General features: G+C 46.7%; 1 protein-coding gene and 2 non-coding genes across 3 annotated transcripts in view; 2 read left to right on the top strand and 1 right to left on the bottom strand.

Annotated features, from left to right (window-relative positions):
* Positions 1 to 18,519, bottom strand: part of LOC119963324 (transmembrane protein 144-like) — a 115,939-nt gene extending 97,420 nt beyond the window's left edge. The window contains exons 1-2 of the mRNA XM_038792303.1: positions 18,346 to 18,519; positions 6,561 to 6,697 (exon numbers count right to left, since the gene is read on the bottom strand). Coding sequence (XP_038648231.1) covers positions 6,561 to 6,678 — 118 coding nt within the window. The 5' untranslated portion in view covers positions 6,679 to 6,697; positions 18,346 to 18,519. The remainder of the gene's footprint in view (positions 1 to 6,560; positions 6,698 to 18,345) is intronic.
* Positions 18,520 to 18,609: 90 nt separating this feature from the next.
* Positions 18,610 to 18,680, top strand: trnag-gcc. Its single transcript has one exon. It is a non-coding gene; the product is annotated as a tRNA-Gly (tRNA).
* Positions 18,681 to 23,392: 4,712 nt separating this feature from the next.
* On the top strand, positions 23,393 to 23,464 carry trnad-guc. The gene has a single exon. It is a non-coding gene; the product is annotated as a tRNA-Asp (tRNA).
* The last annotated feature ends 1,396 nt before the right edge of the window (positions 23,465 to 24,860 follow it).

The raw sequence follows: 24,860 nt of genomic DNA, 5'->3' as shown, positions 1-24,860 counted from the left end.
AGGTAAAAACGGGAACCAGGCACAGGAAACCCACCATAGGAACAGTACCCTGGAATTGGCCCCTGGCACTGCCCTGGCATGGCTCACAGAACATGGCACTCTGGGAATCCCCTCTGGGGATGTCCCTGGGGGTTCCCATGTCCATGGGGGGGTGCAGCCATGAGGGGGGTGTTGCCCGTATGCCTGGTGGTGGGGGGGAGGGGGGGGGGGTGGGTCTTCTTTGTGCACGAGGGGTCCTAGCACTTTTGTTTAAATTAGAGAACAGGGCGCCCTTCACGGCATTCCTGACATTGCCGGCTTTTTCCAGCCCTCCCTCAGCAGCATGACGGCTGGGGCCATGCCTCCCAATTCTTTTCCATCCAAGTGTTGCACAATATGGTGAGAAAATCCAACGAGCTAAACGCCGCCTTTCTCACCCGAGTCAGCACTTGGATGGAAAAAGGGAACATTCCACCCGATTATCAGCTTTTTACAACAAGATGATCATAAAAACTGAACTCAAATTCTTAAACTGTAGTGGTAGTATTTGAACTTCAATTCCCTTGATTGTTAGTCAAGGTCTTTAATTGCAAGTCCAGTCATAAAATCCCTTCACTACAATGTCCCTACCATCTACCATGATTGCAGTTATAGGTGTATGACACAAGGCTTTGTTGGGCACCTTGGGTGAAATCATTTCTGGGAACGATTTTTCTATGATTTTTCTCCTAATATCTTTGTATTCTCCCTTGTCACGCTCTTCTCTACTTTCCATGTACTCAGTGCATGCCTCTTTCCCTCAATTTTTACTCCATGTCTTTACTGAGCCATTAGTGTTTACTTTCTTACTTTCTTCTTTTTTTTAGTCTCATACACTTGCCTGGACTCTGTCAAACACATTTTGAAATGTTTTCTATTGCTGACCAATAATTTTGCCCATTTTATTTTTTCAAGTATGAATCTCAGCTCCTCAAAATCAGCTCTTATCCAATCCAAAACTCTGGTCTTTGTCACGCATGTGCCCTTTGGAATCTAAACCTAAAGGTTGTCTGCATGCGTAATTAATATGTCCAGTAGATAATGTACTTAAAGCAGCCAATAATCATGGTTAAGTACATCAGTTGTTTGAGCACCTAAGTAGCTGGGCCACGTGACAAGGAAGGTCCTCGGATTGATCCCCAAAATGAATAACCCAGCAAAAGGTGTTATAATTGGTCTTGACTCCTCTTGATTTAGGAAGAAACAAAACAAAATGAAATCTAAAATTCCCACTGCTCTTTGCTATCTAGCAAATTTTACTAGAGGTACAAAGATGTGGAAGTCCAAACTGGGCAAAATTAAACTCATAAAATGGAAAATGGCTTCTTAGGGACATAAGGAATACACAGGAACACAAAAAATAGAAGCAGGAGTAGGCCACCAAGCCCTTCAAGCCGACCACGTCATTCAAATACTATCATGGTTGATCTATGGCGGCCGCCAGTCCTTTTCTATGCCATTTCCCCATAGCCCTCTATTCTTCTATCTATAAAATATTTATCCACCCCCCCATCAGAGACACCCCCCATCAGAGACACCCCCCCATCAGAGAACCCCGCCCCATCAGAGAACCCCGCCCCATCAGAAGATGTGCTTTAACTTCCTCTTTTTCAGCAGCAGCTGTCAATCATAGCTCAATGTTTATAAACATTGTGGTTAACTTCAAAGCAGTGTAATTAAGATGCATTCGATGTGAAGGAATATGAAAGTAAAGAATCCAGACCCCTGGCGGTCTGGAAGCTATTACCCTGTCAATTACAGCCTACTAAAAGCTATTTCTCTTTGAACGTGAATAGATGTCTAGTAGATCAAAGGATCTGAAGTTTAAAGCCTTGTGATGTGTTTGGCTTTCTATGAAGCCTAGGACACGTGTAACAACTGCTGCTTTCAACACTTACGTCTTGGGCGGTAGGTGTAAGGATCTGTATTGTGAGAAAGCAGTGATTTTGCACCATTTCTGCCTGCACTGCTCTTTAGTTTCTGGGCAGGAGTGACTGATGGGGGTTTCTGTCAGTGGGAATCTCTGATAATGGTGTCTCTGATATAGGGGAGGGGGTCTCGGATATGGAGGGTCTCTGAGATGGGGGTGGGTCTGTTGTGGGCCTAATGGGGGGATCTGATGGGTGGGTCTCTGTTGGGGGGGTCTGATGGGGGAGGCTATGGGGAAGGGTGGGCAGGACTTGCACCGTGGGGAGGGGGCCCTCTCATGTGCTTTGGGGGCACCTACCATCTTGACCCATTACGGGGTTCAGAGGGTCAGGGCCACCCTTGAAAATACTTCCACCAATCCACGTTCAGGTGAATTGTGGCCGAGGCGGCCGGTGCATTATGGGGGCGTGGAGAATCGGGCTTATAGCTCATTAATCGGATGCAAATGTGTTCAAATGACCCATTCACATCCTCCCACCAGCGTGGGGCATGTAGCTCGCTGCCACCACCGGCTGGGGACTGGAGCATTGGAACGGTAGCCCGCCGCTCGATTCTCCACCACATCGGGAAGCACGCGACCAACAGCTGGTGGCGGAGCATCTACCCCCATATTCTTTAACATCATTGGTCAACCAAAATAAAAATGTAATTTAAGATGACCATTTGATTGAGTGTGTGTTGTTATTTGACAGGGAGAAGTTCAAACATTAAGCAATCTTTGTACAAAGATATTCTTGATTTTACTCCTGAACGGCCCAGATCTAACATTTGCCCTTGGTAGTCCTAGACTCCCCGAGTGGGAATACTCTCTCTCTGTCTGGCCTATCTACTCCACTTAATATCTTGAAAACTTTGATCTAATCACTCCTTTAAATTAATCTTCTAAACTCCAGGAAACACAACCCCAGCTTGTGTGATCTCTCCTAAATCAACCCTTGAAGTTTGGATAACATTGTGATAAAACTGCACTTGCAGTTCCCCCAAAGCCAATATATTCTTCCTCAGAACTAGTGCCAAAAACTTCTTGCAGGAACCCAGGCATGGTCTAATCAAAGTTTTATATAGCTGGTGCATGTCTTCTATGTGCCTGTATTCTAGTCCTCTAGATGTAAAGAATAACATTGTATGAGCCATTTTGATTAAATTCTGCACCTGCTCATACATTCTAATGATGTATCCACACCCGGCGTCACCCATCCCTCCCACCACATACTATTTCTGGCTTTTCACCATCTAGAAAGTTCCTTGTTCTCTCCTTTGTCAGTCCAAACTAAGTATGTGCTTAGCCTGCTCTGTATAGCTCAGCACTAGGTTAGGACTGGAATCAGGTCTCAGCCTGTTCAGGGTGGCTCAGAACCAAAGTGGGCATGGAAAGCAAACCTAGCTTGCATTGTAGGCCCATAGCAGACCAGACATGGAACTTGGCTCGGCAGCAAGCCAGAGATGGAATCAGGCCATGCCTACTGAGTCGCTCAGTAGTCACTGGTTAGTGAGGCACCAAGGAAATTAAACATGTGCTTGTCTGTAACTGACAGACATAGAACATAGAACAGTACAGCACAGAACAGGCCCTACGGCCCTCAATGTTGTGCCGAGCCATGATCACCCTACTCAAACCCACGTATCCACCCTATACCCGTAACCCAACAACCCCCCCCTTAACCTTACTTTAATTAGGACACTACGGGCAATTTAGCACGGCCAATCCACCTAACCCTCACATCTTTGGACTGTGGGAGGAAACCGGAGCACCCGGAGGAAACCCACGCACACAGGGGGAGGACGTGCAGACTCCACACAGACAGTAACCCAGCCGGGAATCGAACCTGGGACCCTGGAGCTGTGGAAAAGACGCTGTATCTTTTTTTTTAAATAATTTTTATTCAAATTTTTCAACAACAAATTTTCTCCCAACAGTAAAGTAAACAAGGTGTAGAACTAAACAGAAAGAAGGACCCCGCCCCCCCCCCAGTACAAAGCGCTAAATTAATAACTTAATAACAATACAAAAAAAGAAGAGAATAGCAAACACACCATCGCAAAAACAAACCCCCTTAACAAACCCCGAGCCCGCCGCCCCTCCCCCTCCTCCGGTTGCTGCTGAGATTGACCACCCTCTAACCCTCCGCCAGAAAATCGAGAAAGGGCTGCCACCGCCCGAAGAACCCTTGTACCAACCCCCTCAGGGCAAACTTAACCTTCTCCAGCCTGATGAACCCGGCCATGTCGTTAATCCAGGCATCCAGGCTCGGGGGCTTCGCGTCCCTCCACTGTAATAGAATCCTACGCCGGGCTACTAGAGACGCAAAGGCCAGGGTACCGGCCTCTCTGGCCTCCTGCACTCCTGGCTCCAATGCTACCCCAAAGATCGCGAGCCCCCAGCCTGGCTCCACCCTGGACCCGACCACCTTGGACAAAGTCCCCGCCACCCCCTTCCAAAACCCCTCCAACGCCGGACATGCCCAGAACATGTGGGCGTGGTTCGCCCGGCCTCCCGAACACCTCCCACACCAGTCCTCTCCCCCAAAGAACCGGCTCATCCTGACCCCAGTCATGTGCGCCCTGTGCAGCACCTTCAGCTGAATTAAGCTGAGCCATGCGCAAGAAGAGGACGAGTTCACCCTCCCCAGGGCATCCGCCCACCTCCCATCGTCGATCTCTTCCCCTAGCTCCTCCTCCCACTTCGCTTTCAGCTCCTCCACCGAGGTCTCCTCCTCCTCCTGCATCACCTGATAAATTGCCGAGATCCTACCCTCACCGACCCATGTCCCCGAGAGCACCCTGTCCTGCATCCCCCTAGGCGGCAGTAGCGGAAACTCCGCCACCTGCCGCTTGACAAACAGCCTAATCTGCATATACCTGAAAGCATTCCCAGGGGGGAGGCCCCACTTCCCCTCCAACTCCTCAAAAGTGGCAAACTTCCCATCGAGGAAAAGGTCCCCCATCCGCCTGATGCCTGCCCTGTGCCAACTCAAAAACCCACCATCTATTCTTCCTGGTGCAAACTGGTGATTGCCCCGTATCGGGGCCCACACTGAGGCCTTCACTTCCCCCCTATGCCGCCTCCACTGCCTCCAAATTTGAGGGACGCCACCACTACCGGACTTGTAGAATATCTTGTAGAAGATCAAAAATAGCAGGAGCTACCGAACGTGCGGCGTAGCTCCGCATCACCGCAACCGGAAGTCGACAGGCGCTGTTTCCACGGACTGTTTTAACATGCACCTTGTCTTTACTGATCGAATGCTTTATTCAGACTGTTCTATTGTATATCTGATTTCACCTGTTACTCAATGATTTTTGATAGCCATAACGAACAAATATTAAAATGCAATTAAGTAGACAGTTGGTTGAAGTATATTGAAATTCCAACTCGGAAGCTTCAGTGCAAATTTGGTCCAAGCCAAAGTGACAAACTTCTCATCCCTGCGTTGGTTGCAAGAAACCAGAGCAATCAGTGCCATTCTGGCCCCAAAGGTGCAAATTCACAGGTCAAAACTATGTGGACCTGGACAAAACTCCTGGTTGTATTTTTTAGGCACGGGCCAACCGACACTGGCTGCTGGGAGGCAGGGGATGGGAGGGGTTTGGAAACAGGTCTGTCCAGACCATTGGTATAAACCAAACAATGCTAACAACACCATTATCATGGAAGATAGAAAAAAAAAATCAACTTGGGGAATATTTGCACTGCTGGATGCGGAATCACTTCCTTTAAATCACAGTAGACCTGCCATTGACAGCAAATCTATCGGGAGAATGCTGGAAAATCTCAGCAGATCTGGCAGCATCTGTAAGGAGAGAGTCCAGATGACCCTTTGTCAAAGCTAAAAGGCATAGGAAGTGGGAGATATTTATACTGTAGGATGAGGGAATGAAAGATTACCCAATTATTTTTTCTATTAAGGGGCAATTTAGCGTGGCCAATCCACCTACTCTGCACATTTTTGGGCTGTGGGGGCGAAACCCACGCAGACACGGGGAGAATGTGCAAACTCCACACGAACAGTGACCCAGAGCCGGGATCGAACCTGGGACCTCAGCGCCGTGAGGCGGTATTGCTAACCACTAGGCCACCGTGCTGCCCTGAGGGAATGAAAGATGAGTCATAGCCACAGAAACCAAGACAAAAGAGTGCTCATGGCAGTCCCCAGAGAGAATAAAAGGTGTGAAAGGCCGAACAGACGAGAAACTAAGATCAGAGGGTAAACTGTGACAGATGTAGATGTGAGGAGAGGGGGGCACATGGGTGAGAGAGAGATAAAATGAGAAAAAGCGGGGGGGGGGGGGAAGAGGAAGAAGTAAAGGGGAGAAAAGGCAAGGAAAGAGGGGATAAGATAGGGGAGAGAGTGGGGGAAAATATATATAAAGAAAGATAAGAAAGAAATAAAAGGTAAAAGACAGTTAAAATGAAATGGAATGAAAACAAAGGGACTCGGAACGTTCGCCCTTTTCTCTCCTTACTGATGCTACCAGACCTGCTGAGATTTTCCAGCATTTTCTCTTTTGGTTTCAGATTCCAGCATCCACAAGTAATTTGCTTTTAGACAGCAAATCTATAATATAGTTACCACTCCCAAGAGCAGCCAAACCAGTTATGCAAGCTGTCCTACCCGAATGGGAAACGTCCTCTTTGTGACAGCTGACGGCAGGTACTCTGAAGGCGATGCTAAAGCAGTACACCACTGCCCAAAATGCCCAGATGTTCATTTGGTCTGTTTGGCATAACATTCAAAATGGAAATTATTTCCTGAAACCAAAGAAAACATTTTCTAAAATTGGACTGTGTAAAGTTTTTTATGGAGGCCTCAAGCATCACCCGTGTAAGCCAGTAAACTATGAGGATAAAATTCACATCAAATACCGCCTTGCGAAATAGAACAGATTAGGTGTGGTTACCTCCCATCCCTGCAATTCAGTGCCTCAACAAATAATTTGTACTGTACTAGAACTCTGACCTAGATTTGGAAGTCAAATTTGTAATTTCTTTACAACAGAATAGCACTGGAGGATTACAAAGTATTTTGCCCTTTTACGACAAAACAAAGCTCTACCAGATCATAAATAACTTTGCTCGATTTGCTCCAACCAAGTTGCTAACAAGAAATAAAAAACGTGCATTTAGAACCTCAGGCATCCCAAAGTGATGAAGCATTTTTGAAGTGGAGTCACTGTTGACAAGCAACAGCTTTGTCTGTGAATAGTGTCAATAGTGCTACAGACATGGCAATGTTTCGTCTCACACAAATAGAAAGGTGTCTGTAAACAGAAAGGTGCTTTAATTTGTTTCCTTTTTAATAGGTAGTGGCGGATTTCCTAACTCCTCAGTTTTTTTGCGTGATTGATTTCCTACTCATACCCCATAGCAAACTCAAGGTAGGACAAACACAAAAGGTTAGTTTATTGCAACATCCCCCTACGTACACAACAGTAAAGGCAGGGATAGGACAAAGGTTTTGCAATACAGAGGCCACAGAGTAAATAAGTATTGGTTCACATATGACCCAGACAGTAGAATGCAAGTCCCGTGAGGAATTCCTTCAGGGGGGTTTGCAGGCTGAAAACCGGTGGTGCAAGATTCGCTTTTCCGGCGTCGCTGACATCACAAGATGAAATAGGCATGTGGAGGTGAATCCGTTTTTTCAGACGATGCTGCAGAACTTTCAGCAGGGTCAGGGTAGATGGGGCCAGTTGTCCAGGCTGGCCCGAGCTCCTTCTGTGAATAAACAGCAGACTGGTTTGCAGCCCAGGAAGGCAATGTTAACCTGCTCAACAAGCCAGAGTTAATACTTCCAGCTGCACAGGGGCACCAGACAAGGATGCCCACTGTCCCCGCTGCTGTTTGCACTAGCAATCGAACCGCTAGCAATCGCGCTCAGGGCAGCAAAAAATTGGAGGGGGATCCGAAGGGGAGGCAGAGAGCACAGAGTCTCACTCTATGCAGATGACCTGCTCCTCTACATCTCGGACCCACAAAGCAGCATGGACGGAATCATTGTGCTCCTGAAAGAGTTTGGAGCCTTCTCGGGCTACAAACTCAACATGAGCAAAAGCGAGATCTTCCCAGTACACCCGCGGGAGGGGGAGGGGGGGGGGGGGGGGGGGGGGGGGGGGGAGCACTAAAGGGGCTGCCGTTCAAACAAGCCCGACTCAAATTCCGCTACCTGGGGATCCAAATAGCCCATGACTGGAAAGGGATCCACAAATGGAACCTCACCAGCCTGACGGAGGAAGTAAAAAAGGACCTGCAAAGATGGAACACACTCCCACTCTCCCTCGCGGGGAGAGTTCAGACGATCAAAATGAACGTACTGCCCAGGTTCCTCTTCCTGTTTAGATCCATTCCGATCTACATCCCCAAGGCCTTTTTCAAAGCGCTGGACAAACTTATCATGGCGTTCGTATGGGGGGGGGGGGGGGGGGGGGGGGGTAAAAATGCTAGGATCCCAAAGAAGGTCCTACAAATACAGGGGGGGGCTAGCCCTCCCGAACCTACAATTCTACCTCTAGGCGGCAATAGCCGAGCGAGTAAGGGGATGGATCCAGGAGCCAGAAGCCGAGTGGGTGCGTGCGCAGGAGGCCTCCTGCATGGGGACCTCCCTCCGGGCCCTTGCCATGGCAGCACTCCCATCCCCACCCAAAAAACACTCCAGCAGCCCAGTGGTGACAGCCATCCTCCAATCCTGGAACCATCTGCGGCAGCAATTTGGCCTGACCAAAATGTCGGACAAAGCTCCCATCTGCAACAACCATAGGTTCACACCAGCACTGACTGACGCCACCTTCAAAAGATGGAGGCAGGACGGGGGGACACTGACAGTCAGGGACCTATACACGGACGACAGGATCGCAACACTGGACGAACTGACAGAGAAATTTTGGCTAGCCAGGGGGAACGAGCTACGGTACCTGCAGCTCAAAAACTTCTTACGAAAAGAGACAAGGACGTACCCACAACCGCCACGACAGACACTACTGGAAGACCTACTGGACGCAAGTAGACTAGATAAAGGGAACTGTAGCGACATGTATGACCGACTGGTAGAAAGGGACGACACCGTACTGGATGCAACAAGAAAGAAATGGGAGGATGACCTGGGGATTGAGATAGGGTGGGGACTCTGGAGCGAAGCACTGCATAGGGTCTACTCCACCTCCACGTGCGCAAGGCTCAGCCTGATGCAACTAAAAGTGGTACATAGAGCCCACTTAACAAGAAACCGTATGAGTAGGTTCTTCCCGGAGGTGGAGGACAGATGTGAACGGTGCCAAAGTGGCCCGGCCAACCACGCCCACATGTTCTGGTCTTGCCCCAGACTTAGAACATAGAACAGTACAGCACAGAACAGGCCCGTCGGCCCTCAATGTTGTGCCGAGCAATGATCACCCTACTCAAACCCACGTAGCCACCCTATACCTGTAACGCAAAAACCCCCCCCTTAACCTTACTTTTTTTTAGGACACTACGGGCAATTTAGCATGGCCAATCCACCTAACCTGCACATCTTTGGACTGTGGGAGGAAACCGGAGCACCCAGAGACACACCAACGCACACACGGGGAGGTTGTGCAGACTCCGCACAGACAGTGACCCAGCCGGGAATCGAACCTGGGACCTGGGAGCTGTGAAGCATTTATGCTAACCACCATGCTACCGTGCTGCCCCTTGTGGAGTACTGGACAGCCTTCTTCGAGGCTATGTCCAAAGTGGTGAGGGTGGAGCCATGCCCGATAGTGGCGGTCTTCGGGGTTTCAGACCAGCCAGATCTATTCCTGGGGAGGAGGGCGGACGCACTTGCCTTTGCCTCCCTGATCGCTCGCCGTAGAATCCTGTTTGGCTGGCGGTCAGCAGCACCGCCCAGAGCTGCAGATTGGCTGTCCGACCTATCGGAATCTCTCCAAATAGAGAAAATCAAATTCGCCATCCGAGGGTCAGACGACGGCTTCCACAGAACGTGGGAGCCATTCATGTAATTGCTCCGGGACCTGTTTGTGGCCAACGAACAAGAGGAGGAATAGCCAGGTGGCCAAGAATCAGGGGAAAATGGAAGGGAATCGGGGGGGGGGGGGGGGTGTTACGGGTTCGTTATGGGGGTTTAATGGCAAGCTAAGGCCCAAAACCAAATTGTAAATAAATGCCTATAAACATGTGCCTCGGCCATATTGGGGAATGTAAAATATGTATGCCGGTTAAAGGGGGCGGCCACAGTTGTTATTATGAAGATGCTTACCTGTAAATATACATGTTAATTTTTGCGTGTTTTTTTCTAATAACTTGTAATTTGCTGGATATAAAATATCAAAACTCAATAAAAAACATTTTTTTAAAAACAAGCCAAAGTTTAGATCATGTGACCTTACCTCTCCACACTATCTTCAACAAAAGGGTGTTTATCCAGTGTCTGGAAATTGGCTGTGTTCCAGGCTGAGAACGCCTCAACCCTTATAGGTTGAAACAAGTGCTATTTGTTGAGGGTCTGGTGTTTGGGTAGTTATTATTTTCATGGACAGAAGGGGTTTAATTTAAACAGAACTGATTTCTCCTCTCACTAACCATTCGTAGGCAGAAAGGTGTGCTTGATTTTGATTTCCTGCTTTATAAGTCTTGGTGTATTTCCTCCAACTCTTCGGTTCCAATCCTCTATGAATAACCCCACAGCAAACCCAAGTTAAGGTCCAATAAGAGGGTTGATTTATTTTACACACACAAAAAATTAGGAGGGGTTTTTGCAACATCCCCCCCCCCCTTTTTGCACTCATTCAATAAAAGAGGGTTAAGGCAAAGGAAGGGGTACAGGGCAAGACCATTATAAAAATAAGAGTTATGGTTTTATGTGAGTCCTGAGTCCAGAATCAAAGACCCAGCGATGTATTTCTTCAGAGGATGGTAGGCTGACTGTTGCAAGGTGATCTGTCTTTTCAGAAGCCAGAACTTCCATGATGGGAGAAGGCACATAGCAATGGGATAATCTTGAAGGCACAGACACAGAAGGTCCAATATTCCTGTAGTTCACAATGTAGGTGAGAGCCAAGTAATATTAAACCTGGGCATGAGGCTCTTTCTACTGCTATCTGTGAGGGATGGTAAATGGCAGACAGAGGCAGGATACTGGCCTGGAATCCTGCTTCTCTTTTGAGGTCAAACAGTGACTGACTGAGTTCAGTTCCACATAGCAATATTACAGGTTCTCGCAGCTTGTGGGAGATGACGTGGCATATCTCTCACTTCTTCTTCGAGGTGTTGGAAAAAGGATGTGTAGTCCCAGGTCTAGATTCTTAAGGCATTTAATAGAGGAGTCAGGGACCCGCTTGACCTTGGAGACAGAGTGACCCTGGTTTCCAGGATCCTTCTTTAGAAATGTAAAGCAGCATTGTGCAATTCCGGGGAGGGAGGTGTATTAGCAACATCTTTTTGGAGATAATGAGTCTCTGTTATTTGTTTGGAGGTAGAAATTCACCGGGTATGAGCCATGGCTAGTCAGGGTAAAGGCTTGTCCATTATTAAAATAAAAATAATAATTTTATTGAATAGCCAGGTTGACGTATATTTATTTTCCTTCCTGTCTTCTGGCTGGGACAACCCTCTGACTCTGCCTGGCTTATCAAATACAAATGGCCTTCATTTGGCCACCTTTGAAGTTGGGCTGTGCAGTCTGCATGTGGACGTTTAGTAGCTCCTCAGAAATAACAAGGTGTTACATTTGGTTTACAGGTGCAACAGGTGATTAAGAAGGCAAATGGAATGTTGTCCTTCATTCCTAGAGGGATGGAGTTTAAGACTAGGGAGGTTATGTATAAGGTGTTACTGAGGCCACACCTGGAGTATTGTGTTCAGTTTTGGTCTCCTTACTTGAGAAAGGACGTACTGGCACTGGAGGGTGTGCAGAGGAGATTCACTAGGTTAATCCCAGAGTTGAAGGGGTTGGATTACAAGGAGAGATTGAGTAGACTGGGTCTGTACTCGTTGGAATTTAGAACGATGAGGGGGGATCTTATAGAAACATATAAAATTATTAAGGGAATAGATAGGATAGATGCGGGCAGGTTGTTTCCACTGGCAGGTGAAAGCAGAACTTAGGGGGCATAGTCTCAAAATAAGGGGAAGTAGATTTAGGACTGAGTTTAGGAGGAACTTCTTCACCAAAAGGGTTGTGAATCTATGGAATTCCTTGCCCAGTGAAGCAGTTGAGGCTCCTTCATTAACTGTTTTTAAGGTAAAGATAGATAGTTTTTTGAAGAATAATGGGATTAAGGGTTATGGTGTTCGGGCCGGAAAGTGGAGCTGAGTCCACAAAAGATCATCCATAATCTCATTGAATGGTGGAGCAGGCTCGAGGGGCCAGATGGCCTACTCCTGCTCCTAGTTCTTATGTTCTTATTTTAAAAACTACAAAGTGGGTTATTTTGTTCTGGTGACTCAGACACAATAACTCACAGAGGATTGGCCATCTTAATGGTCACTGTTTAGCCAAAAGATTCAGTTTAAAATTACGAAACAGTAACGAGGATACAGTTTTTAAAAACTTAGAGAATTAGGTTCTGTTCTGTCACAATGGAGAGGATTATCCAACGTTAATTAGTACTTCTCAACTGTCAGCTAACTATGCTTCACCAAGAGTCTGTTGAGCAGTGGTCACTTTTGTTCGGCATAGGTATCAGAGGATATGGAGAAAAGAGGCAAGAAGCATGGAGGTACAGATGAACCATGACCTAATTGAATGTCAGAACAGTCTCAATGGATGAATGGCTATCCTTATTCCTATGTTTCAATGTCCTTCTGTATTCAGAAAGGTAGGATCAGAACAACACAAAAGAAGTTCTACGGAGGAGCCAACAAAGTTTGGATAATAATGGAGGATATCATGGCCATCCATACAAAATACTGTAGAAGGAGGAATGACACACCACATTTTAAACTCCAGTAAGATGGAGTTTGAGACTTTGGCTTGGGTCATCTAAATGCTCTGAGATGCTTTGTGGATACGATTAACATCAGTAAGGCGCATTTCTACAAATCATCTCTCCCTTGGGTCACAGAGTCCTGTTGATGTAGCTTTCCAGAGTTCCTTTTCTAATGACCAACCAATAACATCTGCTTCATAGTTTGGCTACTTCCAAGAAAACACTCAGCTCTTTAGAGTCTCCAAGCTATTCACACAGCTTTCCAGATTTTAGACCTTTTTTGCCAGCTCGCACAGTGCCTCCAAGAGCTTCCGTCTCCCTTTCTGCTAAACTGACCTCTTCCTGAGAATGTTTTGTTTCTCTCCCCACAAAAAGTCTTGTTGTCCCTGTCAGCTTTCTTTTTGTGATGGTACCTGTGCGCTGATCACCTGCAGCCTCCAGCTCCCCTTTTTGTAGCTCTCATTTATGCCTGCCAGCCACAGGGCTTCTTTCAGAACTTCCTTCCTGTTGGTACTCATTTCAGGTCATGGGTCACCAGGACACATGGATCAGTATTTATTATCCAAGAAAATTACAAGTGATCCCTTTACAATTGATGCACACTATTAAAGTCCTTTCTAAACATTCTTAGAGATTCCACAGACTTTTTAAAGACAATACAAATTTTCCTACTGTACTACTTTCAGGTCAAAGATAATCAGAGTTTTCCAGTGCTCTTTAAATGGGGGAAGGAAGGAATGCTGTATTGTCACAATCTAACAACCTAAGCGATTCCTATTTTGACATGTGGAGAAAGTAATAACTTGCCTTTGTTACAATCCCAGTTGATGTTATAACTGGACAGGAAGATCACAGAATGGAACCCTGGCTCAAAAGATCGTAATGTTTACTTTGTTTGAAAAACATGGAGGAACAGAGTCACAAGACCCCCAAATAGGTTTATCAACAAGAAATAAAATCTGTTAAACATGAAAAGTTATTGTACAATTATTATAAAATATTCCTTTACTCCCCCCTTAGCTAAACAATTACACACACATTTTAAGGCTATCACGGATTTCAAAGTACATCTTAATCTACAAAGTCTTAAGTCCCCTTTAAGAGCACAAGATGACCGTGGTCAAATACATGCACTCTGCTCTCAACCCATGTTAGTGTCTGTGGATATCTCCTCAGAATGCCCCCAGGTGATTGCCTTATGATTTTTCAAACTCTACTCCTAAAAACGTGCTTTAAAATCTTCTCACCTAATAATGCATTCCCTTGGTGGTTTGCATTCCAAAATTCAGTCCAGGTATTACAAATAACTCTTTTAACCCAAGCTTCCACTCCACTTTAACAGTGAATCCAGTCCAAGATTTTATACCAACCCCTTTAGGATTTCTTTGCCTTGACTGCTTATAAATTGCTCATAATTGCTTTAACTCTCGATTCCTAGACTGTGTTAAAATGGCATCAGGCATTTGATTTATCTTTGAAGGCTGTTGTCCCACTTTAAATCTGGTTACTGTAATTGTCTCTTTAACACCCTTTAACTAGATGGCACGGGGCACAGTGGTTAACACTGCTGCCTCACAGTGCCAGGACCTGTGTTCAATTCCGACCTTGGATGACTGTGTGGAGTTTGTATGTTAACCCCGTGTCTGCGTGGCTTTTTAACCGGGTGCTCCAGTTTCGTTCCACAATCCAAAGGTGTGGAAGTTAGGTGGATTAGCCATGCTGAATTGCCCCTTAGTGTCCAAAAGGTTAGGTGCAGTTATGAGAATAGATGTGGGCCTGGTGGGGTGCTCCTTCAGAGGGTCGGTGCAGACTTGATGGACCGAATGGCCTTCTTCTGTACTGTAGGGATTCTATGAATTCTTCTGGAAAATACCTTCCACTTAACTCCAGTTGTCTTAATGCTCTTCCTGTCCCAATTCCCTGACTCTTTGGACTGTAACTTGTACATTAAGAAGCCTGCCTCTTTCCATTTCTTCTTCTGGTAGAGCTGAGAGATGTTCACTCCCCAAGGTCCTGTCTCCAACTACCCTCAAATTAGTTAATCTAATACTTAAAAGTTTCCCTACCTTAGCGCCCCAGTTGTGAAGCAACACCACGGGCTGGATTCTCCGCCCTGCCATTTTTCAGCCTCGATCCGCCAGCGGGATTCTCCGTTGCGCTGACCGATTAATGGGGTTTCCCATTGTGGGGCAGCTCCACGCCGTCGGGAAGGCACCGACACAACAGAGAATCCTGCCGGCGGAGAATCCCGCCCTACATATCTCTGCTGGCCTATTTATTCTTCATGCCGCAGCCCTCCCCAAGCACAATAGAAACACATTTGGATTTTAACCAACCCTCACACATATATAGCATGAATCCAACTGTAGGCTTTACCCTTCCAGGCACAAAAACATTAAATTAAACACACTTACAATTCTTTCTTATTTCTTATGTTTACCAATGCAAATCCCATAAAACTACCTTTGATTTCCTCACATGTTTATGCAGTACACCACCATAGTAAAATATTCTAAGGTACTTCACAAGGGTCCTTTCAGACAAAAGCAGGGATCAAGCTGAAGGAAAAGACTTGGGAATAAAAATATTCTGGAAATGCTGGAAATCTGAAATGAACACACAAAGTGTTGAAAAATCTAGCTTGTCCGGTAGCACAATTGCAGAAAGAGTTTATGGGCGCGATTCTCCCAGCCCCGCGCCGGGCCGGAGAATCGCCGCAACCACACCATGCCGCCGTCGCGCGATTCTCAGAGGTGCGGAGAATCGGCGGCATTTGCGCCGGCGTGTTTGGCACGGCGCCGGTCGCTGTCCAGTTGGGCCGAGCGGCCGCACAGGAAAAGCAGAGTCCCACCGGCGGCGTTCACCCCTGGTCACTGCTGGCGGGAACTCTGCGCGAAGGGTCGGGTGGCGGCCTGTGGGGTGGAGGAGGGGGGGGGTCTCCTTCCCCGGGGGGGGCCTCCAATGGGGTCTGGCCCGCGATCGGGACCCACCAATCGGCGGGCCGACCTCTTCCCCCCCCGGGCTTACTTTGTTGCGCGGCCGGCCCCTAAACCCCCACGCCATGTTGCGTCAGGGCCGGCGCGCTGAAGAAGTCCCCCACGCATGCGTGGGTTGGCGCAGCGCCTATTTGGCGCCGGGAAGGGAGGCTGGAGTGGCGTGAACCGCTCCAGCGCCATGCTGGCCCCCTCGGTAGTCTACACACCCGTTTCACGCCGTCATGAAATGCAACAGCATTCACGACGGCGCGAACACAGTCTCCATTTCGGAGAATCGCGCCCAATGTTTTAGGTCAATGACATTTTGTCTGAACAGAAGGTATTAGATGGGCAACTCAAAGCTTGGTCAATCAAGACAGTGGGTTTTGAGGAGGGTTTTAAAGAGGAAGAGGGAGATGGAGAGACTGGATGGAGCTTGGGAAAAGGGGGAATTCCGGACACTAGATGCATAGACAGTTGAAGGCATGGCCACCAATGATAAGGTGAAGGGGGTGGGGGATGCACAAGAAAACAGAGCAATGTTGAGTTGTTGGCGGATCATGGGCTGGATTCTCCGCAGCCGCGCTCCCGGCACCGCTGAAGCGCTGACCGGGAATCGCTCGCGCACGACCTTCGCGGCACGGCTAGGGGGCCATGGACAGAGGCCCCCTCCCCGCGATTCTCCGTGTAAAACTGTCCGACTTCCCCACGGCGTGGTTCTAACAACATATCGGCTGTCAATGGGGGTGGGGCGATCAATCAGCGGGGGAAGGGGGCCTCATGGACGGCCATGGGAGCGAGCAGATGGCGTTGATCTGCATCGCGCGCGATCTCGGGGGGGGGGGGGGGGGGCGGTCCTACATAAATATGAAGATACAAACTTTAAGTTGGAGATATTTAAATTATTGGCATGAGTGAGTAGGGCCAAGTGAGAGATATTTTAAAAATCACATTTGTTCACGGCTAAAGAAGTTATTTATATTTAACAATGTCAGATTTTGTTGCAACAAGGTAGTCAAAGGAATCCGCCATTAATTATGTTCCTTTTTCGCATTTATGATTTGGGTTCTTTGTGCAGCAAGTTGTTGAAAGTTTGAGGAAAACAGAACACCTGGGGCCTGACTGAATAGGGCAAAGAAATGAATCCCCTTCACCGTTAAGAGTAAAGGGCTGTGAAATAAATAATCCCAAAACTAAGAAGCAAGTATATGGGTGAATTCAATGCCGAATCAGGTACAGAATGAGAAACAATGAGAGAGTAAGGAAGATTGGATTAGGAAAAAGTTAAACTAAAAGTTTAAATTATATTTTAAAAATCTGACAGTTCATACCTGAACGATTGAGACTCCACATTTGTAATAATTAATTTCAGTGCCAGAAGTTGATTATCAGTAATGAACACTTATCACAACATTAAAAAGGTACTAAGACTTGAAATGACAAGACTCGACTCTGTGGCAACTTTGGTTCGTATCTACTACCATACAAATCCACAAACTTCATTCAATGAATTTCAATGATGAGACATGCATCAAATTAGCATCATGAAGCCCGTGGGTAAGCAGAACAATTCAGACAGCAATCTTTGGATCTCCAGATTTAAACCTTGCAATTTGTCCCTCAGCTGAAGTTACTGTGCAGTTTACACATATACAACAGCAAGGGGGTGAGGAGGATATACAATGGCGGGAGTAATCTTGTGAAATCCCCCACTATGCCCAGCAAATAAAAGGCATTCCTCAATATAGGGCCCAATCCCCCCTCAACATCTCCTCCTCAGTCCTCCCCTTGACATATCCCTCAGTCCCCCCCTTAACATCTCTCCCTCAGTCCACCCCTCAACATCTCCCTCTCAGTCCACCCCTCAACATCCCCCTCAGTCCACCCCTCAACATCCCCCCTCAATATACCCCCCTCAACATCCCCCTCAGTCCACCCCTCAACATCCCCCCTCAATATACCCCCCTCAACATCCCATCAGTCCACCCCTCAATATCCCCCCTCAGATCCCCCCATTGCCCACCAGATTCCCCCCACTCCCAGATTCCCCCCCCCCGCAGATTCCCCCATTCCCCCCCCAGGTCCCCACCCCCCCCCCCCCCCCCCCAGATCCCCACCCCCCAGATCCCCACCCCGCAGATTCCCCACCCACCCACCCCAGATCCCCACCCCGCAGATTCCCCCCATCCCCCCCCCAGATTACCCCATCCCCCCCCCAGATTACCCCATCCCCCCCCCAGATTACCCATCCCCCCCCCAGATTACCCCATCCCCCCCAGATTCCCCCCATCCCCCCCAGATTCCCCCCATCCCCCCCGCCAAGATTCCCCCCCGCCAAGATTCCCCCCATCCCCAGATTCCCCCCATCCCCCCCCCCAGATTCCCCCCATCCCCCCCCAAGATTCCCCCCACTCATTCCCCCCCCAGATCCCACCCCCTCCAGATCCCCACCCCGCAGATTCCCCCATCCCATCCATCCCATGCCCCCTCCCCTGGACATTGCCCACTCGCTGAGACTCACTCTTTTCCTCCGGCCAGCTGTTCGGCGTTCACGTGATGAATGGTTCCACCTCCAGGAAGGAGCCCTCAAATATTCCCAGTCGGCAGATCCTCGGGCGGGAGAGTCTGTCACTCAGCGGGAGTCCGGGCCGAGAGCCGCGCTCGGAGCTGTGAGGCTCGGCCCCCTTCCCGCGGGGCGGGGCGGGGCGGGGCGGGACGGTTCGTTCCGCTCTCACAGAGTCCGACAGCCAGTGTCCACTATCTCCTTTCTGCCGATTGCCTGTATGCATTGGTGGTTCAGTGGTAGAATTCTCGCCTGCCACGCGGGAGGCCCGGGTTCGATTCCCGGCCAATGCAACTGTTTTTATTTTCTTCCTTCAGAGTACATGTAACTTTAAACTAATTTATTTTACTTTCGTTAAGGAGGAGAGTTGGCACAGACATGGCAGGCTGAATTGCCAGCTTCTGTTATGACCAGTCTTATGAGATAGATAAGGTAAGAAGGGAGGACAGGGAGCATTATTGTGAAAGAGAATATTACACTGCTGGAGATAAGCAGTGTTTTTCAAACTTTTTTGCCCGGGACCCATTTTTACCAACTAGTCATCATTTGGGATCCACACTGGCTGACCTTCGTGACCCACGACGCCCAAACTTCGCCCCCCACCATTTTTGCTTACTTTTAATGTGATAGGCGAGCCTGCTTGGTCCTCACGATCTTATTTGCTTTGTCATTCAATTTTACATTTCTGCTAAGGATTTCAGTTGATGATTTAAGATCTCACTACATCCATTCAAAAAAATCAAGAAGTTTGTCTTCAAACTCACCATGCTTATGAGGTTTTGAGGGTTTTAATCTTTCATTTGCCAGTACTTCCCTGCAGATAACACACATGAACTTTTCATCCTCATTTACAGTAGCACAAATAATAAACCCATACCTCAAGAAATCATCTTTATGCTGCTTTATTCCTGTTCTCCACTTCTTCTTCATGGATTGTTCACCAGATGCCCTGGAGCTCACACCAGCAGCTGGCAGCTACAAAGTGGAGGAATCTCTCTCATGCCCAGTGCACCTGCTGTCAGTGTATGGGGCGTGTGACCTGCTCTCTGCTGCCACTACTAGTTAGAACATGCCATCGATTATTTTAAAATAATCTGCTCCTGGGTCAGCACACTGATGTCAGGAGAAGGCGGTCAGCCTTGCTGGGCTCCGGGCCTCCACACTACTGAGGAGGCACGCATGCGTGGGATGGCTGTCATTCAGAAAGCTGGTCGTATCCGTTGGGCACTTCTTCCCGCAATGGGGAACGCTGAGACCAATGGCCCCACAACCCACCTGGAGTCAAGGACAGAATCTATTTGGTTAGAGTTAAGAAATAATTGTGTGTCTTCTGTAGGCCATCAACCAGCAGGAACTAGCACCAACTAGAGGAACAGAATTGCAAATAAATTACAGAGATGTGAAAACCAAATTATAGTTACAATGAGCACGTCTTGTTGGGCTATGTATAGCTAGCACCCTTGCCCCTGAACCAGATTCTTCAGGTTTGAGCCCAGCTCGAGGACTTGATGGCCACAGGCCAGGTTCCCAATCTGTAAATCCTTCCAATACACTTATTGCAAGCAGCAAGAGTTCGAGAGATCGGATTGGATTTGTTTATTGTCACGTGTACCGAGGTACAGTGAAAAGTATTTTTCTGCGAGCAGCCCAAACTGATTATTAAGTACATGAAAAGAAAATAAAATAAAATAAGAAGAAAGAAAATGCTAGTCAGAGCTGCTTAATGCAGAGTGGAATCCATTGAGCTGTCACCTCTGGTGATAGGCTGGCGACCAGTTCCATGGAAGCAAACAAAAATGCTTTGTCTGCCTCATGTGTCATGAGGAATGGGAGACTTCGGAAGGTTTAATTATGCTAACGATTAAATAATCTAATAACATCCTTGACTGGGTGTAGTAATAGCAGAGTGGGGGAAGAGTTTCTGAAGTGTGTACAGGAGAATTGTCTGGATCATATGCTTCCAACCTAATAAGGAACCATTGCTGAATCTTGTACGAGGAAATGAGGTGGGTTAATTGGATCAAGTGACAGCAGGGGAGCATTTAGGGGGCTTTGATTCAGGTTAGCTATGGAAATACAGAAGGAGCGACCTTTAATTGGGGGAGGGCCATTTACAGTGGAATCAAAAAGGATCTAACCCAACTAAATTCAAATCAAAGACTGGCAGACAAAATTGTAAAGGAACAATGGGCTGCCATGAAAAAGGAAATATTGCAGGTACAGTTGAGGTACATTCCCACAAGGAAGAACAAACTAAGCCAGAGGTCGTCAGATGATGAAATAAATAAAATGAAACAGGAAAAGGATGTGTATGCCAGATTATCATTACAAGTGAGAATCACGATGAATATAAGAGAGTGGAAGTGAATAAAGTAGCAAGAGAAGCAAACAACATGTATGAGAAGAGGCAGGCCAATAACACAAAAGGCAATCCAAAAGTCTTCCATTGGCATGTAAATAGTAAAAGGATAGTAAAAGGAAGAGTTAGGGGCTAGAAAGGGAATCTAGGCATGGAGGCAGAGGGCATGGTTGTAGTGTTAAATTAGTACACTACATCTGTTTGTACCACAGATGAACATGCTTCCAAAGTCATAGAGAATAAGGAGTAGTTGAGATTCTGGATGTCCTAAAAATTGATAACTCGAAGGTACTAGAAAGGTTGGCTGCCCAGAACGTTCATATGTCACCAGCATGAAATACATCTGAGGATACTGAAGGAAGCAAGGGTGTTAATTGTGGAAGCACGGTGCATAATTTTCAATGGTGCCAGATTACTGAAGAATTGTTAATCATAGAACCATTGAATCCCTACAGTGCAGAAGGTGGCCATTCAGCCCATTGTGTCTATACCAACCCTTTGAAAGAGCACACCACCCAGCGAGCTCCCCCGCCCTATCCTAATAACCCCTTAACCTAACCTACACATCTTTTTTGGACACTAAGAGGCACTTTAGCCAATCCACCTAACCGGCACACCTTTGGACTGTGGGAGGAAACTGGAGCACTCGGAGGAAATTCAAACAGACATGGGAAAATGTGCAAATGACACACAGAAGTCACCAAGGCCGGAATTGAACCTGGGTCTCTGGCACTGTGCTAACCGCTGTGCCACTGTACTGCTCCTAAATGTTACACCTGTGATGTTACACACTTGTTGGAAAAGTGGTGCAAGAATAATTCCAGCAACTACAGACCTGTCAGTTTAACTTGTCTGGCCTTTGACCCTCTAACCGCCATGAAATATTTGCCGATACCAATCTACTAATCACAACCTTGTATTCATCTTTGGTGTCCTTGTTTCTAGCAAAACTGTTACTTTTTTACTCCTGGTCAGGCCTCTACTAAGAGACTAAGATCTTCACTCCCTTAGGCTACATATGAACTTAAGAAATTAGGAGCAGGAGTGGGCTTTTCAACACCGCCAACATGCTCCGCTATTCAATAAGATCATGACTGATCTGATTATAACCCCAAATCCACATTCCCAATGACTTCTACTAGCCTTTAACTCGGGGCCAAAGATGAGTCATGTTTGACCTGAAATATTAACTTTGTTTCTCTCTTCACCTATGCTGCCAAACCTGCTGAGATTTTCAAGCACTTTCTGTTTTTATTCCAGATTTCGAGCATCCACATTATTTGGTTTGTATTTCACTGGTGCTCAGTTTGAGTTGCGCCAGGGCCACTTAGCTCCTGACTCCATGACAACCTTGATCCAAACAAGGACATTAGGGGCTGAACTCCAGAAGTGAGGTGAGTGTGACTGCCCTTGATGGCAGAATTTGACCGAGTCTGGCATTAAGGAGCCCTGGAAAATTGAAGTCAATGTGAATCAAGGGGAAAACTCTTCATTGGTTGAAGTAATATAACACAAAGGAACATGGTTATGGCTGTTAGCAAATAATCATCTCAGCCGCAGCACATAGAATCCTTACAGTGCATCGAGTCTGCATCGACCCTCCAAAAGAAGACTCTACCTAGGTCATTCCCCTGCTGTATATTCATAACCCCGCATATTGATCTTGGCTAATCCACCTAACCTGCACATCTATGAATTACCTTGGGGTAAAGTCCTCGGCCCAATTATCTTCATCTATGCTACATAGAGAGCTCTGGTTAGATCACATCTGGATTACTGAATGTATGAAATAGCAACATGAACAGGCTATTGGCCCTTCAAGTCTACTCTGCCATTCAACAAGACTGTAGTTAATCATTTACCTCAGCTCCACCTTCCTACTAACCCCATATCCCTTAATTCCATTATTACCCTAAAATCCATCAACCTCGTGCACTCATTCCACTCTGTACTGTCTACTGTGTTTAGTTCTATGCACCATACTTCAGGAAGGATTGGTCTTGGAGGTGACGCGGTGCAAACATTCCAGAACGATCCTGGGACTAAAAGGCTTAATTATGGCTTGTATTCCCTTGAATATCGAATATTAAGCCGTGTCCTAATTGAGGTGGGTTTAAGATGTTTAAAGAATTTAATAGGGATTTAATAGAGTGGAGTGAACTATTTATTTCATTGGAGTGACTCTGAAGTGATGCCATGAAGCTCTTTGTGAAAAGAGTGGAAATCTGGATCTGTCCACCATGAAACATTGTTGAGGCTAGACTGATTAAAATATTTAAAAACTGAAATTGATGTGAAGGGGGTGAGATCAGTTTTAAGATCAGAACATGCAATAACCTACTCTTGTTCCTATGGCGTGCCATAACTGGCTCAATACACAGCAGTGCCCAATTGGTGCTAACTTTTCCATGTTGATGAAGTCAACATGAGCTGGGCTCTCAGGAGAATCTGATGAGTTAACCGGCCCTGTCTATGAAAGAAGCCACTTCAGAAAACACGTGATCTGTTCAAGAAACTCTACGTTGCAGGAGGAATGGAAAGAAATGATGTGGCGCTCAACCAGAAAACTAAAATTGAATGGAACGCGATGACACAACTGACTGGATGTCATTTAAATAGAGTACTGGTGGCGCTGGCATTCAGAGCTCCTCGGTAGTATAGTGGTTAGTATCCCCGCCTGTCACGCGGGAGACCGGGGTTCAATTCCCCGCCGGGGAGATGCTCATCACTTTTACATTTAAATTATTTACTTATTATTTTCGATATTAACTTCCAAAATTAACCCCCAGGAGAACACGTATTTTATTTGGTGTATATATATACCATATGTATATTAGATCATATAAATTAAATTCTCAATGCGCGCTCAGCCTTGAGATGACCTTGTCAATGCTGTAGGTGCCACTGTAAGTTGCTATTTAGCTGATGAGGTACATGGGGCGGTTCATGCGCTACTGGATACAGAGTCTCCACCACTACCAGCTCCATCTGAAGCTGTTCCCCGTGAGAAGCCTCGACCCTCTGCGGAGGAGGAAGAGCGAAGTTATATACTGAAAGGAAAATGATTAATCTTGTGAAACTGAAGCGGGGTAATGTAGTAGGGCGGGGGTGGGGGGTGTTAGAGGATGAGCCTGAGGAGAAACTCTCAATCATTCTCCAGATCCACGGCGAAGGAGTTGGGTGGGGGACAGCAAAAAACTCCGCTGCCATCGGCAGAACGGAGGTCACTCTGTCCATCAAATTAAAATAGGATAAGAATTATTTACCTCTCTTTTCTGTTTATTTCACTGCAGTTTAACGCAATGCTGCGGCTGATTTTTAAAAACAATAATCTTCCCCAATTTATCGTCACATAAGTCTTAGTGCCAAAGTAACTCTTAATATTCCGGGTAAAATTGCTACAGTAATTTTAACTCTTGTCAGTGGCGGCTGGATTGCAAGAATTATTGGCAGGTGTCTTTAAACGAACCAAGAAGTACGAGGAAGACGTATCTTGCTCAGGAATCGTCCTAAAATAAAATCAGTAAGATGTTCAAATAAAGACATTTTAAAATATATCTTGGATATGTTCGTCTTCCTTAATGGCATAGGAAATTTAATTATTCCGCAAAAAATAATCTCTATGAATTTGTGAACATGCATTTATTGCTCTTCCACAATACTTTTGAGGTTTCAACGCTTCTCATTTGAAACTATTTTCTATATGTCAAATAGATTATCCCTTTCTACACACGACAGGCAGGGTCATTTGTGAGAGCAAACTGAAATAATGCAAAATATGAATTGGTAACTGTTGAACTATGTGTTTTAAAGAGGAGCAGGCTATTTGCCCCTTCGAGCCTGCTCGGTCAGTCAATAAAATCAAGGCATTCTGATTGTGGCCTTAACTCTGCACTCCTGCCTGAGTGCAGACAAGAGAGGCAAGGGTTATGGGGGAGCAGCCCATAACCCTTGCCTCTCTTGTCGGTCAGACATCAGTCCAACTGAGCCTTGAATATGTTCAATGATCCAGCCTCCACTGCTTTCTGGGGTAGATAATTCCAGAGATTAACGACCCTCTGAGAGAAGAAATTCCTCATATCCCTCTCAAACTGAGGACCCTTCATTTTGAAAA

Source organism: Scyliorhinus canicula, chromosome 3, assembly GCF_902713615.1.
Source record: "Scyliorhinus canicula chromosome 3, sScyCan1.1, whole genome shotgun sequence".
In the NCBI taxonomy this organism is placed as follows: domain Eukaryota; kingdom Metazoa; phylum Chordata; class Chondrichthyes; order Carcharhiniformes; family Scyliorhinidae; genus Scyliorhinus; species Scyliorhinus canicula.
This window is presented reverse-complemented; position numbering and strand designations above follow the sequence as displayed.